Source organism: Artemia sp. Qi Xiang Cuo, chromosome 7, assembly GCF_049724085.1.
Source record: "Artemia sp. Qi Xiang Cuo chromosome 7, ASM4972408v1, whole genome shotgun sequence".
In the NCBI taxonomy this organism is placed as follows: Eukaryota; Metazoa; Arthropoda; class Branchiopoda; order Anostraca; family Artemiidae; genus Artemia; species Artemia sp. Qi Xiang Cuo.
The window spans coordinates 14385542-14401231 of NC_142800.1; the positions used below are offsets into that span (position 1 = coordinate 14385542).

Sequence of the window (15690 nt, forward strand, 5' to 3'; positions counted from 1 at the left end):
ATATCCCTTTCTTACTTGTTTTCCTTTGTTTGGATCACTGAGGGCAGAAGCCAAATTCTGACATGACATAAACATTGACCATCTCCCACTATCTGCTCCACTTGATCCCAATAGGGAATTCCGAGGCATTGGATTTCCAAATTGTTTCTGCATAATTTAATACTTCTTGCCTCAATTAGTTGGAAAATCAGCAAGAACCATTCCTACAATAATTTAAAAAGAAATTTAAAGTTACAACAGAAATTGAAATGCAAAATTACAGCAACTATAGATCATAATCAACTTGATAGTGTTAACTCAGATGACAATGTATTTTCAATACTGGTAGGTGTAGTTTTCTCTTGGTCTCATTGCATAGAATGGATAACCAATAGGGTGATGAGGAAGAGCTCTTTTGATTGCATACTGAAATTTTCAGACCCCTCTTTAAAGAAAATTTGCCCTTTATGCCCTCCAACTACCCTTTATGCATCTCCTGCCCTACATGGCATTAGAGCAATATTTCAATACAGTTAAATAAAATTGATAGGCTTCAAGTTATAATAAAAGTTTACTCCCATGGTAATAAATATTACAAATTATTTAAATTGCACATTTAAAACAGTCTTCATAGATAAATTTACTGTAGAGGTACTGTGCAAATACTCCATTTGACATACTTGAAGGACCAAAAGTGGGTCTCAAGGACTCAATTATGACTGTTCAGAAGTCATTCAAGGATGGTCTGTAAGTGATCAATCAAATGTCCTATTTGCCCTTGCCTTTCTGCAAGTTGTCATTTGCTGCTGATACAACAGTAACCAAAAATCCTGAAACAACAAGGTGATTGATTTTTGCAAAAGTTTGCTTTGCAGCAACTGCAGATGTGAAGTATTAATCTACTGGTCCATTTTGATAGAAAGATATTTCAAAATTGATTTTGTAAGTAGAAAAATTGCTTTTCAAATCACAAGAGACATTCCCTTGTCAGAGGTAGGCTATCATTTTTCGTTATTGATGCAATATGGTAATCAGGTACCATTTCTGGAAAAGGATGATATGGAGATGGTGAGGTTCAATATCTTTTTCTTGATGGGGGATCATGTGGGGCTTAGATATGGGAAGAGTTTGGGGGTGTCTCAGCATCATTATACCACCAAAGACCCTCAGCTGGGTTCCGTGGTTGGGATTCCATGAAAAATATCAATGAGGAAAAGACAAGATACTCACTGTACCTGGGGAAGACAAAGAGTCTCCCCCAGGTAAGAGAGAGCCCTACCAAGATCTAGTCTCCACTATTGAAAGTTAAGAACTTCCAATTTAAATGCATCATAAATGAAAGTGTGAGGAAAATTAATGAACTTTTAGAGGTTTTTGGAAGCTCAGGGTGCTAGAATAGGTTTAAAATTAATGTTAAGAAGACTAAGTCACTAAGGCTAGGAATAAGTGAAGATATGGCTAGGGCATGTTCTGCAGATGAAGTATGATAGTTTACCAAATATTTCCCTTTTTGGCCAACCATCAAGGGCTAAATGAAAAGGAGCTTGTCCTTGGTTGGGGTGGGAGGATATGAAAAAGATTGATCAGGTGGACAGCTTCACTTAACTAGGTAGTATTATTAGTAAAGATGGTAGGTGCAGTGAGGATACTAAAAGTAGAATAACCAAGGCCCAGTGTGTCTTTTCACAGTTGACAAAGTTTGTAAAACTAAAGTCAGTGAACCAATATTGGAATATTGAAAGCTACAGGGATGACTGCAGTCAAGTATGGTTCTGAGGCATGGAAACTCCAAAAAAAACAGATAAAGATTTGCTAGATGTTTCCCAGAGAAATTGCCTATGGATTGTTTTGGGTACCCAACTGACTGACTGCATTCCAAACAGTAGGCTGTATGAAAAGTGTGGTTTGATCCTACTTTTTAGGGTTATAATGAGAGAAATTTTGATAAGGCTAGAGCATGTTCTGCAGATGAGGGATGACAGATTGCCAAAGATTGTCCTTTTTGGCCAACCATCAAGGGCTATATGAAAAGAGGTTGTCCTCAGTTGGCGTGAGAGGATGTCATAAGGAAAGGTTTAAGAGAATGTCTTCATAACTTTGAAAATGTCTTTTTGCACTCCTCTTTTTTTCTATTTCTACAATTTTATGTGTAATATTTAATAATTTTTGGATAAATTATTTTATCTTGTTATATTTTACTAGTTTTTAGTTACTAATTTTATGTATGGTATGGTATATTTTTAACATACATTTTTATGTCAATTGAAGGTCCACTTAAAAGCTTTCATTCAGCCTGTGAGCAAAATGATTAATATATTTGGAAAGAGCATAAAACAAAAGATTGGGTAGTGTGTTCAACTTTTCTCTATGTAAGTTAAGGAACAATCTCTGACTATATGAAACCTCTTCAACCATACAGAAATGTAACAATAAAAAAGAGTACTAAATTAGTTATCAAAATGCATCTCTTTTTATTTTACCATGTTAACTTCTTGAGAGTTGCTACTCTGTAAATTTACTGAAGATTGCAAGAAGCCCCTTTTTTCATACATCATTTTGCCCTTCTTATCAGAAGCAACGCTGTAGCGTTGCCTATAGTAAAGGCCATACAGCTCCAATTTTTATTATTTATTTATTTATTTTCCCAGAGGCACTTCATACAGAAGGGGTCGTCGTAGAAACTTCAAAGGGGGCTCATTTGATTGGAAATCGAGAGTTGTAGTGCCCATTTTAACAGTCGAAAATGGTTGGAGGGAAACTAGCCCCCCCCCCCCACGCCCGTCATTCCCCCAAACACATCCAATCAAAATTTTGAGATAGCCATTTTGTTCAGCATAGTTAAATTCCAGAAAGAAAATATATTTTTGAAGAGGACACTCCCCCACAACCCTCAGGGCAAGGGTTTTAAGTTATGCCCTGGGGGCATATGAGGTTTTTATAGAAGGTGTTGTTGTAAAAACTTCAGAAAAGGCTCATTCAATTGGGAATTCAAAGGGCTTGTGCCCTTTTTAATAGTCGAAATTGATTGGAGGGCAACTACCCCCCCCCCCCCCCCCCATCATTCCCCCAGACACATCCAATCTAAATTTTGAGATAGCAATTTTGTTCAGCATAGTTGATTTTCAGATAGAAATATGTTTTTGAGGACACTCCCCCACAACCCTCAAGGCAAGAGTTTTAAGTTATACCCTGGGGGCATATAAGGTTTTTATAGAAGGCAGTGTTATACAAACTTCAAAAAAGGCTCATTCAATTGGAGATTCAAAGGGCTAGTCCTTTTTTAATAGTCGAAAGTAATTTGAGGGCAACTAACCCCCCTCTCACGCCCACCTTTTCCCCAAACACATCCAATCAAAATTTCGAGACAGCCATTTTATTAAACGTAGTTTTATGTTCTGGAAATTTGGTCTTTGAGGAGGACAACTCCCCCACAGCCCTCAGGGCAAGGGTTGTAAGTTATACCCTGGGGGCATATAAGGTTTTGTATAGACAACATTGTCATATAAACTTCAGAGGGCTCATTTGATTGAAAATTGAAAGTTCTAGTTCACTTTTTAAGCGTCAAAAGATATTGGAGGGTAACCAGCTCCCCCCCCCACCCTAAACCCTATTTTCCCAAATGCATCCAATAAAAAGTTTAAGATAGCTATTTTGTTAAAAACAGTTCAAAGATCATATAACAAAAATTCTGGTGTTGACACAACCCAACAGGGCCTGGGGGCAGGCGTTATAAGTTATGCCCTGGGGACATATATAAGTCTTATGGAAGGGATGCTTGTATTAACTTCAAAGAGGTATCATTTGATTGGACATTGAAAGTTCTAGTTCACTTTTTAAGAGTAAAAAGAGATTGGTGGGCACCTAGCCCCCCCCCCCCCTCCATGCCCTTTTTTCCTCAAACCCATCCAATAAGAACTTTGCAATAGCTTTTTTTTAAATAGTTCAAAGACCATATAACAAAAACTTAGGAGTCCACACAGCCACCCAGGGACCGAGAGCAGGTGTTGTAAGTTATGCTCTGGGGGAATATGTGGCTTTCATTGAAGGGATGCTCGTAAAAATTCAGAGATGGCTCATTTGAGTAGAAATTGAAAGTTCTAGTTAAGTTTTTTTTTTAGTCAAAAGATATTGGAGGGCAGCTAGCCCCCCATGCCCCTTTTCCCCAAATTCATCCAATAAAAATTTTGAGATAAGTATTAAGTTAAAAATTTCTCAAAAGTTAGATAACAAAAACTCAGGTGTCATCACAACCCCCCAGGGCCGGGGGCAGGTGTTGTAAGTTATGCCCTGGGGCATATATTGTTTGTATGAAAGGAAATCTTGTATAAACTTCAGAGAGGGCTATTTGATTGGATATTGAAATCCGGCCCTTTTTAAGAGTCAAAAGTGATCAGAGGGCAGCTGGCCCCCCAAGCCTTTTTTCCCCAAATACATCTGATAAAAAATTTGAGGTAGCCATTTTTTTAAAAATAGTTCAAGGATCATATAACAAAACTGCTTTACGTATGGTCATTTTGTTAAAAATAGTTCAAAGGTCAGATAATAAAAACTCCTGTGTCAACACAACCCCCCCCCCAGGGCTGGGGCGGACATTGGAAGTATTCCTCTGGGGGCATATATGGTTCTTATGGAATGTATACTTGTATAAACTTCAGAGAGGGTTCATTTGAATGGAAATTAAAAGTTTTGATTTCATTTTCTCAGAGTGAAAAAGATCAGAGGGCAACTAGCCCCTCCCGCCCTCCATGCCTTTGGGTGTATCAGATGGATAAACCCATCTGATAGAAATTTCAGGTGATCATTTTTTTAAAAATAGTTCAACCATCAGAAATTGAAACTCGAGGGTCGACACAACCTCCCAGGGCCCAGGGACAGGCGTTGCAAGTTATACTCTGGGGATTTATATGGTTTTTATAGAAGGGATACTCGTATAAACTTCAGAGAGGGCTCATTTTATTGAAAATAGAAAGTTCTAGTTCACTTTTAAAGAGTCAAAAGAGACCAAAGCTTAATCTATTCCCCCCACGCCATTTTTCCACAAACCCATCCGATAAAAATTTTGAGATAACAATTTTATTAAAAATAGTTCAAACATCAGATAATAAAAACTCCGAGGTTGACACAAACCCATTTTTTCACTTTGATATTGTTACTTTGATATCAGTTTTGATACTTTGATAAATATTTGATTTTTTTTTTAAGTTTGGTTTTGAAATAAGGAATTTTTAAAAACTTGAAATTTTCTGCAATCAAAAACAAACCAAAATTAATTAAAAAACACTTTCCAAAAAAATAAGCTTTTCAAAGAAAAGTAAAGGCCATTTTAAACTTGGGCTAAGTAGATGCAAATACCTTTTAAAATTCAAACTCAAAACAACCAGGAATTACTATTAAAGAATAAATGAAACCCAAAACAAACAGAAATTAAATAAACAATAATAGCAAAAACATACAACAAGTAATGATATAAATGAATAAATAGATCTTAAAGCGATTAATGCTTAGATTGAATATGAAAATCAAGCTTAAGACAAAAAAAAAATATTTTGCTATTGAAGTACAAATGAAACTTAAAACGAACAGAAATTAAATAAACAATCAATGCAAACAAACATACAACAGATATTAATATAAATTAATAAATAAATCTTAAAACGAGTGAAACTTAAATTGAATATGCAAATTAAGCTCAAAACAAACAAAAATCACCACAAACAAGAGTTTGGGTATGACTTCCTTCCTTCACTGTAAAGGTCTAAAAACCTACTGCAGCATTGGCACTTTACTGAAAACTATATGCATCTTGAACCGTCTTGGAAATTATTAACAACATCAAATTGAACATTTCATGTATAATGATATTAATTGTTGAAAGATCCATCAGATCAAGAATTTATTTTGCTGTAATTGTATTTTTATTTTCAATGCTGTAAGAACTGGAAAAGAAGGTATTTGTAATATAATCTGTTTTCAGTTAAGCACCAATGGCACAGTAGGCTTTTGGTTTTTATTTATAGTTAGGAAAGGAGGCAGTATCCAATCACTTGTTTGTAGGGAAACTATATTTGCCTTTAACAACTTTAAAAAGAGCTAATAAATTAAACTGAATATTTTATGTATAATGATATTAGTTGCTGAAAGCTCATCAGTTCAAAATGTTACAATAATTTTAATGTTTATTTTCATAGATAAGTACAAAAGAAAATATTTGTCACAAAATTGGTTTTCAGTAAAGCGCCAATAACGCAGTAGGTTTTCGACTTTTACAGCAAGAGAAGTAGGTCATACCCAAACTCTTGTTTGTGGTGATTTTTGTTTGTTTCAAGCTTAATTTGATAAAATCACCACAAACAAGAGTTTGGGTATGACTTCCTTCCTTCACTGTAAAGGTCTAAAAACCTACTGCAGCATTGGCACTTTACTGAAAACTATATGCATCTTGAACCGTCTTGGAAATTATTAACAACATCAAATTGAACATTTCATGTATAATGATATTAATTGTTGAAAGATCCATCAGATCAAGAATTTATTTTGCTGTAATTGTATTTTTATTTTCAATGCTGTAAGAACTGGAAAAGAAGGTATTTGTAATATAATCTGTTTTCAGTTAAGCACCAATGACGCAGTAGGCTTTTCGTTTTTATTTATAGTCAGGAAAGGAGGCAGTATCCAAACACTTGTTTGTAGGGAAACTATATTTGTCTTTAACAACTTTAAAAAGAGCTAATAAATTAAACTGAATATTTTATGTATAATGATATTAATTGCTGAAAGCTCATCAGTTCAAAATATTACTATAATTTTAATGTTTATTTTCATAGATAAGTACAAAAGAAAATATTTGTCACAAAATTGGTTTTCAGTAAAGCGCCAATAACGCAGTAGGTTTTAGACTTTTACAGCAAGAGAAGGAGGTCATACCCAAACTCTTGTTTGTGGTGAATTTTGTTTGTTTCAAGCTTAATTTGCATATTCAATTTAAGTTTCACTTGTTTTAAGATTTATTTATTAATTTACATTAATATCTGTTGTATATTTGTGTTAAGGTGATTTTGATCTAGGTTATCTCAAAGTTTAGAACAAAGTATCTAAATCATAGACAGAGTCAGTCCCGGACATATTTAACCTAAAACAAGTGAAGTGGGGCAGAATGATTGTAATTAAATTGACTAGGCTGTAGGGTTAACTTTTTTCTAAACTTAAATATTTAAGAACAAAGGCTTTCAAGATTGTGATCAGCCAATCCCAACTAATCTAGCCCTAACTATCAGCCAATCCAACTACCTAAATCTCTAGGCTACACATTATGTCCGAGATTAGGAGCCTTTTGTCCATGTCTGCAAGAAATACATTTCAAAAGAAATATTTTCAAGATTGTGATCAGCCAATCCCAACTAATCTAGCCCTAACTATCAGCCAATTCAACTACCTAAATCTCTAGGCTACACATCAGGTCCAAGATTAGGAACCTTTTGTCCATGTCTGCAAGAAATACATTTCAAAAGAAATGCCAGTCCAGGATTAGGGGGCCTTACCCTTAGTCAGTATTTTAGAAAAAACTTAGTAGCCTAAATTAGGTGAGTAAAACCCTTACTATTAGTAAGCATTGAAGGGTAAAGTTTATAGGTTATTCATAAGGAATGATATTAGTCAGTATTTTAGAATGTTTTAAAGCAGTTTTTAGAATTTTACAGGGTTTCCTTCTCAAGAGCAGAAATGCAGCAATAATATCCAGATATATTTTGGACATAGGAATAAAAGATCAGACAAGTATAGTAACTCCAATAGAGAGGACTTTAAAGGAGATAAAATATTTCCTAATAGAATACAAAATTGCAAAACATTTGTTCAAAAATAGTTTATCTGTTCTCTGGTACTCCTTGTACAGCTAAACATGACAATCTGGTGAACATAAATATACTGTATATTATCAATTAAGATTTCTATTGTTTTAGCAGCCCATTTTCATTTAGTCTTATTTCCTATATATCCTAAGGCAGTCAATATATACAACATGCTCTAACTGATATAGGTACAAGGTGAATATACTATGTGAGCCCTTGTCATATACTCTTTCTAAATATGGCAATCAATTCACCCCCTTCCTATCATATGGTCCCATACATAGTCTTAACAATGTATTTTATTGTTACATCAATGCAGTCATACACTATATAGCCTATTAGGGCTATTATACTTATTAGGGTTATATACATTTATATTATATTAGGGTTATATACATTAGGACTTAAGAAATAAAGTAAGAAAACTAACACATCATTTTGCAGCTCAACAAGAAAAACAAGCCAAATTTATGAAGTGGAATTGTTTTCTTAGAATATTTCTTTTTTAATAGCCCTAATTGTAGGTTAATACCTACCTATAAGGGATTGGATAATCAGGGGGGGGGGTGTTTATTTACAAGTGAATTGATTATTATATTTGGAAAGAGTATACAAAAGTAATTGTGTAGCAAGATCATTTTGTCCTTAAGTCAATTATTAGCATAGAACTTCATATATATATATATATATATATATATATATATATATATATATATATATATATATATATATATATATATATATATATATATATATATATATATATATATATATATATATATATATATATATATATATATATATATATATATATATATATATATACATATATATACATATATATATATATATATATATATATATATATATATATATATATATATATATATATATATATATATATATATATATATATATATATATATATATATATATTACTAGAGAAATGCATAGCCCTAGTAAAATACTAGTCAGTTGTTCTTCCAATTTTGATCAATTGTAAAACTGGAGATGCTGTGTAGATTCATGATATCCAGTTTAGCTTGAGTGATTGTGTTGAATACTGGACAAAAAATACAAATTACAAATGTGAAAGTAATAGAAGGAAACATGATAATCTGATTAATGTGAATATGATGTGTGGTAAAAAGTAGGCCTAAGTGTTTTATTGTTCTTAAATCTGAATTGTTTAAAAATTTACTATTTTGGTCAAATTCTAGTTTAGCCACTTTTTGTTTTCTTGGAAACAGGTCAGGAAAATTAAAATTTCAGTACAGCCAAAAAACATACTCTGGGAAGGTATTGCCTAGCTACTATGTTAACCTTCTTTTGATTTCTAAGTCTTAAAAATTGGCCTACTTGAGTCTATACTAATTGGAACATTGACAAAATAACATTATACTATCTTAATTTCAGATTTGTGTTTCTTTTTCTCTGGTTTTAGTTTTGAAATGCAATTCCTCTTATTTGAGTAGAGTTTTAAGCCATATCAATAGGTTTTTTCTAAATTTAGGAAAGATATTTGTAGATCTACAAAACCTCATAAATTGGGATTGAGCCAAGTTGTGAAGCTGAAAATGCTTTTCTTGTACTTTAATTAAGCAGAAGATCTATTTTGCAAGGTTTACTTCTATAACACACAGATTTTTAGGTAAATTTGCAGGTGGCACTATATTTTAGCTAGGATGAAAATGAAAACATCATTTGATGCCTTTTTTATGCTCTTTCATAATTCAATAGTTGCTTCTGTTGCAAACTGCATCATGAGCCCTTAAAAAGACCCCAAAGGTATTTCATTTTTGGAACCACACAAAGAAGTTATCAACAATAGTTGATTTACTGGAAAGTTCTTAAAAACATATACCTAGTTTATAAAAAAGTTTTTCAAGAGTAACGTTTATAATTCCAAAAATACTTATTTATAACAATTCAAACCTCATTTATTGGGCAGCACAAATATAAACCTTTTTCCTAACATTTCAAGTTTTTCAAATGCCATCAACAAAAATAATGCTGAATTTTGCAATTATAAACTTTGCTATCAACTATCCAGGGTATATTCCAATTCAGGGCATATATTTGCACGTTAGGGTGGTGGGGGTGGGTAAACAGTAAATATTTACCAAATCATATTATTGAGTAACAACTAAAGTGAATATAGGCTACTGTCAATATATACCAAATCATATTATTGCGTTAGGACTAAAGTGAATACACCATTTGATGCCTTTTTTTATGCTGATTATGAATATAATAAGCATTTCTATCGGAAATGAATTTCAGCCCCCCCTATATATGCCATTTCAGGGTTAGGTTAGGTAGGCTATAGCCTATATCGGGGGGGGGGGCTGATATTCATTTCCAATAGATATGCTGATTATATTTGTAATCAGCATGTAAAAAGGCATTGAATGGTGTATTCACTTTATTTGAAACTCAATAATATGATTTGGTATATATTGACCGAATATACCATTTGATGCCTTTTTTTATGCTGATTACAAATATCATAATCATTTCTATTGGAAATGAATTTTAGCCCCCTCCCCCTATATATGCCAATTCAGGGTAGCCTATATATTTCAACATTAGGGGGGTGGGGGCAAATTTTATTTCTGATGTAAATGGGAGCTAAGCTAGCTAGGCTAGGATGAAAGTGAAAACATGATTAGATTTTTTTTTTTAGCCTAGGTTATGCTCTTTCATAATTCGTATAAAATACCTTTGGGGCCCCAGGGGCTCAAGATGCAATTTGCAACAGAAGCAATCATTGAATTATGAAAGAGCATAAAAAGGCATCAAACAATGTAGGCTATTCACTTTCATCCTAGCTAAATTATAGTGCCACCTGCAAATTTACCAATTTTTAAAGGTCATCAAAGGTCAGTGCCCTCTAGAGAGGGGAGAAGTGGAGGTAGGCACTTCAAAATACCTTCCCAGGACATACTTCAGTCTATAGGCTAGATCCATCCCTGGAAGTTCATTGTTCTTAACCTAGCCCCATTCAAAGATAGCAAGAAGTATCTAAACTAGAATTTTCAAATTGATGTTTTAATCTCCCTGCCCTATATATCCTAAGGCTGCATATGGAACCATTAGTAAGGGGAGAGGTGAACTGCCACAAACACAACTTAAATAGGCCTAGATATAGGCTAGCCTAGGCTAAAGAAAATAAGATTGGCAATCTAGAAATGCCTCACTCTTTGTTTTAGCTTCTCTCCTTTGTTGGAGCTGCTACTCTAAACATCTACCTAACTTACAAGGATGGTCTTTGTGTAAGATTACCCTGTTTTTGACATAACTTTAAATTATTCTATTTAAACAACTGATTTTTTATTAACTATGAATTTTGTCTATTTCAGTAAGATACTTAAATATCCAGACATCTAACTATACACACAAAATTTCCATGACATCTACACATAAGGACGGTTTTCGCGATTTGGAAAGCAGATCCAGAATCACTTCCTATGTCTTTCCGTGAATGAAGATGGACAGCAATAACTTTCCATTCGGTTTTTTGTTTCTTGGAAACGCTTTCTGCTTTTATGGAAAGAAAATTCTAACAGGTCGTGGAAAGTGAAGCTGGAAACCAAATTAGAGCGTAATTCTCAAACAGGCCGAGGAACGTGGAAGAACATAGCTACATTTATGGGAAAAGAAAAGACATTATTGTGGCGCGAATGAAGAGGACACGTACCTGTTCCAAAGTGAGGTAAGCTAGATAGTGGTGCTGATACGTATTCCACTAGTTATTGTGCTCCAAGCATCATCTTCACTTTACGCTTTCCATTTTCGCTTACACTTGGTTTTTGAGACGTGCGACTGAGCTGGAAAGTATTTTATGGATTCTCACTAAAACCACCACATAGTGAGAAAATTCAGTAAGGAACTATTTCACAAATGGGAAGGTATTTTGTTAAACGTATGTAACTACGTTTCTCATTATTCAAGTATTTATTGAAATATGCTATTGCAAGGAGATTTTAGAGTAAATAATGAAATGTTATCATTGCATGGTATAAATACTTTCTAAGACCAGACTGGCTATACATGACAAATGAAGCTAAGAGCGGAAAGGAAATAATAAATGAAAAATAAAACCAAAAAAGGGTGAAAACACGAACATTTTGTCAGCCAGTGGCAAAACACGAAGACGAAAAACAAGCAAATATCAAACAGTTCGGGGTAACGAACTGTAAGTAAGGAGCGACCCGGCTCAATGGTAACCGAAAGTCTAAAAAACGGAGCTTTGATACCAATAGATACATCAAAAGAATCAGATTTTAATTTTGACTTCAAATATATAAGTTTCAACAAGTTTAATCTAATCAAAAGTTAAGCGCCTGAGAAAATTTGGCTTATTTTCAAAAAAAGGGGAAAAGACCCCCTAAAAGTCATAGAATCTTATTGAAAATCACACCATCATATTCAGCGCATCAGAGAACCCTACTATAGAGGTTTCAAGCTCCTATCTACGAAAATGTGGAATTTTCCATTTTTTTGTCAGAAGAAAGATCACGGATGCATGTTTATTTTTTTTTTCTTTACCCCAGCGGTAATCGTATTGACGCAGTGGTCCTAGAATATCGTGAGAGGACTCATTCGGACGAAAATTAAAAGTTCAAGTGCCCTTTTTAAGTGACCAAAAAATGGAGGGCAACTTGGCCCCCTCCCACGCTCATTTTTTTCCCGAAGTCACCCAATCGAAATTTTTAGATAGCCATTTTGTTCAGCATAGTCAAAAATGTAATTAATTTGTCTTTGAGGATGACTTAATCCCCCACTGTCCCCGGGAGAAGGGCTGCAAGTTATAAACTTTGCCCATTGTTTACATATAGCATTGGTTATTGGCAAGTATACAGGCGTTTTCAGGAGGATTTTTTTTCTAGTGGTGGGTCGGGGTTAGAGTAGGGGTTACGTGGGAGGATCTTTCCATGGAGGATATTATCATGGAAGACGGGATAGTTCTATGCAGGGGGCACCGGTTTTTCCAGCATCGTTTAAAAAACGATCAGATACTAAATAAAAAACAAGTTTTTTTCAACTGAAAGTAAGGAGCAACATTAAAACTTAAAACGAACAGAAACAATTACGTATATGAGGGACTTCTCTTCAGTTTTTTTAGTACTCTCAAAAGAGCCATCTATTCTAATTAACCGGCCTTTGTGGTTCAGGGGTTTGTGATTCGGACAAAATTTGAACTTTAGCGTAAAGAGCGAGGTATTGACTAGGGAGCAAACTCCCTAATATACGTAATAAAACATACGAATATAGAAATTTGTTACGTAAGTTAATTCGTAAGTTACGTCAGAACAAAATTTCGAGAAAGCCATTTAGCCAAAAAAGGGAAATTAAAATGCAAATTGCATTCTAATTATTCATGAACGTTGAGCCAAAATCAAAGCTGCATTAATTCAAAAACGTTCAGAAATTAACTAAAAAAAACAAGTTTTTGTGAATGAAAGTAAGGAGCAACATTAAAACTTAAAACGAACAGAAATTATTCCGTATATGAAAGGGGCTGTCCCCTGCTCAGCACCTCGCTCTTTACGCTAAAGTTTGTATTGTTTAAAGAAATAAAGTTGTGAGACAGAGTCAAACTTTAGCGTAAAGAGCGAGGCGTTGAGGAGGGGAAAGCCCCTTTCATATACGGAATAATTTCTGTTCGTTTTAAGTTTTAATGTCGCTCCTTACTTTCAGCTAAAAAAACCCTTGTTTTTTTTAGTTAATTTCGACAAGGACTACCACCAAGTCGTCCTCAGTGCTAAAAAAAAAAAGAAAATCTAACCTTTTGGTTAGATCAATCTCTCTGTTTCTTTCAAAAGTGAACAAAAAGTTTAACATATTTTCAACTCAGGAAAAGATAAAACTGACCATGTACTGGGTAGTGGTGTCTACAGAGTCCCGTGTTCAAGTGGGAAATTTTACATTGGTAGGACCCATCAACAACTTGGTGAACGTTTGCATGAAGACAAAATTTCAATAGATAAGTCTCTGAGATTTGAAAATAAAAATGACAACTTTGATTCCGCCTTGGCCCAGCATATTTTCGAAAATCCTACACATCTTGTTCTTTTTGAGGAGGCAACTTTAATATCTACTGTAAATAGCCTACCGCAATCTTTTAAAGAGTAAAATTGAGATAAAAAAAATATATAAACAGAAATTTGGCTATAAATAGAGACACCGGAGACATTTCATTAAGCCCAATTTATAACAATTTAATACTAAAAGACCAAATTGATATTTGTACCCAGTCAAATTTAAGATAACCTATTTACATATCTAATGAAAACCGAAATTGCAGACGAGCAAAAAGTATTGTGAGGCAAAACATTCTTGCCCAATCTCCTTGGTAAATCCTTTTTTCATTGGTTTCGGCTTCGTCTCTCATTCAGTGTCTGTTCGTATCTCGTGCAGTAAACCCCAAAAGGTTAGATTTTTTTTTCCTTTTTTTTTTTTGTTTAGCACTGAGGACGACTTGGCGGATTTTCTTGTCGAAATATTTGCTTGTTTTTCGTCTTCGTGTTTTGCCACTGGCTGACAAAATTCTCGTTTTCTCACCATTTTTTGGTTTTATTTTTCATTTATTATTTCCTTTCCTCTCTTAGCTTCATATGTCATGGTAAAAATCCTTTAGTTTTTTCCCACGGTCGATTCTCCACGACATTCATCACTGTTTCCGTGAACAAAATGACATACCAAACATTTCTTGGGACACATATAAATGAAAAGTTTGAAAGGAAAATTGTTATGAGCATAACTTTGGGGTTTAATGGGTGCAGCTATATTTGAAGTGAGTACCATAAAGAAAAATAAATAATAATAGGAAAACTTTCATTCTGTTGACCAACCAAGTCAAGACTACTATGTTTTTTTGATAAAATACCTTTTTTTGTCCAGGTATTCACATTGTGGCTTTTTGATCTATCCCTCCTCACGTCCTGATGGTTTCAACTTGATACTTTAAGTCGTTTCTTATATATTTCTGATCCGCCCTGTTGACAACCTGTATGCGCATAATGTGCTTTGATTTAGCCTAACATACCCTAAACAGTCCAAGGAAGTTCCGCATTCATACAATTAGCCTTAGTACTATTAGTAGTAACAGCAGTAGAAGTGCTACTGCTATTAATAGTAGTAATATGCACATTGTGCATTTTTTTAGCTCAACATACCCCTCAGAATCCTCTGAAAGTTTCAAACTAATAATCTAAGCCATTCTTTATAAACTGCTCATGCTGCCATTTGACAGCCAGCGTACATACAACGTCTTTCAATTTAATTTAACATACCCCCAAGACTTTCTGAAAATGTCTACTTAATTCCCTTAGCTTTAATAGTAGTTCTAGTAGTATACAGTAGTATTAGTAGTATAGTAATAGTAGTACAGTTAATAGTAGTAGTATACATATAGTACGTTTTGTTTGGTTCATAATCTCCCTTAACATGCACGGAGAGTTTCAACTTAATACTCTAAACTGTTCCTGAGATACAGCTTTTCCAGCCTTTTAATAACCTACATCCACATAGCGTGTTTCAATTTAGTTCACTATCCTCTTCAAAGTCCTCTGAAAATTTCACTGTAATACCCTCCAGCTTCAATAGTACTAATAGTAGTTGTCCTAGTAGTAGACATAGCAGTAGCCCCCTAAATATTCCCTGAAAGATGCAACTTCCTAGCCTTAGCCTCGGTATTCGTTGTCGTAACAAAAATAGTAATAGTAGCAGATGTAGCAGAAGTAGCAGCAGTAGTAATAGCAGCAGTAAGCATAGAGTGCCTTTTTGTTTGTTCATCGTCCCTCTCAGCACGCCCTAAAAGTTTCAACTTAATACTCTTAAGCTATTCCTGGGGAATTGC

At 34.1% G+C, this 15690-nt stretch overlaps 1 protein-coding gene across 4 annotated transcripts in view; it reads right to left on the reverse strand.

The window, feature by feature from the left end:
• The window catches only part of scat (VPS54 subunit of GARP complex scat), a 124808-nt gene extending 113565 nt beyond the window's left edge, over positions 1-11243 (reverse strand). The window contains exons 1-2 of one of the 4 annotated variants that reach the window (XM_089091392.1): positions 11227-11243; positions 16-203 (exon numbers count right to left, since the gene is read on the reverse strand). In XM_089091392.1, the coding sequence (XP_088947518.1) occupies positions 16-153 (138 nt within the window). In that variant the 5' untranslated portion in view covers positions 154-203; positions 11227-11243. Of the gene's footprint in view, positions 1-15; positions 204-11026; positions 11163-11226 lie in introns of those variants that run through there. The other 3 variants (XM_089091390.1, XM_089091391.1, XM_089091389.1) reach the window with 3 other exon arrangements.
• Between the last annotated feature and the right edge of the window lie 4447 nt (positions 11244-15690).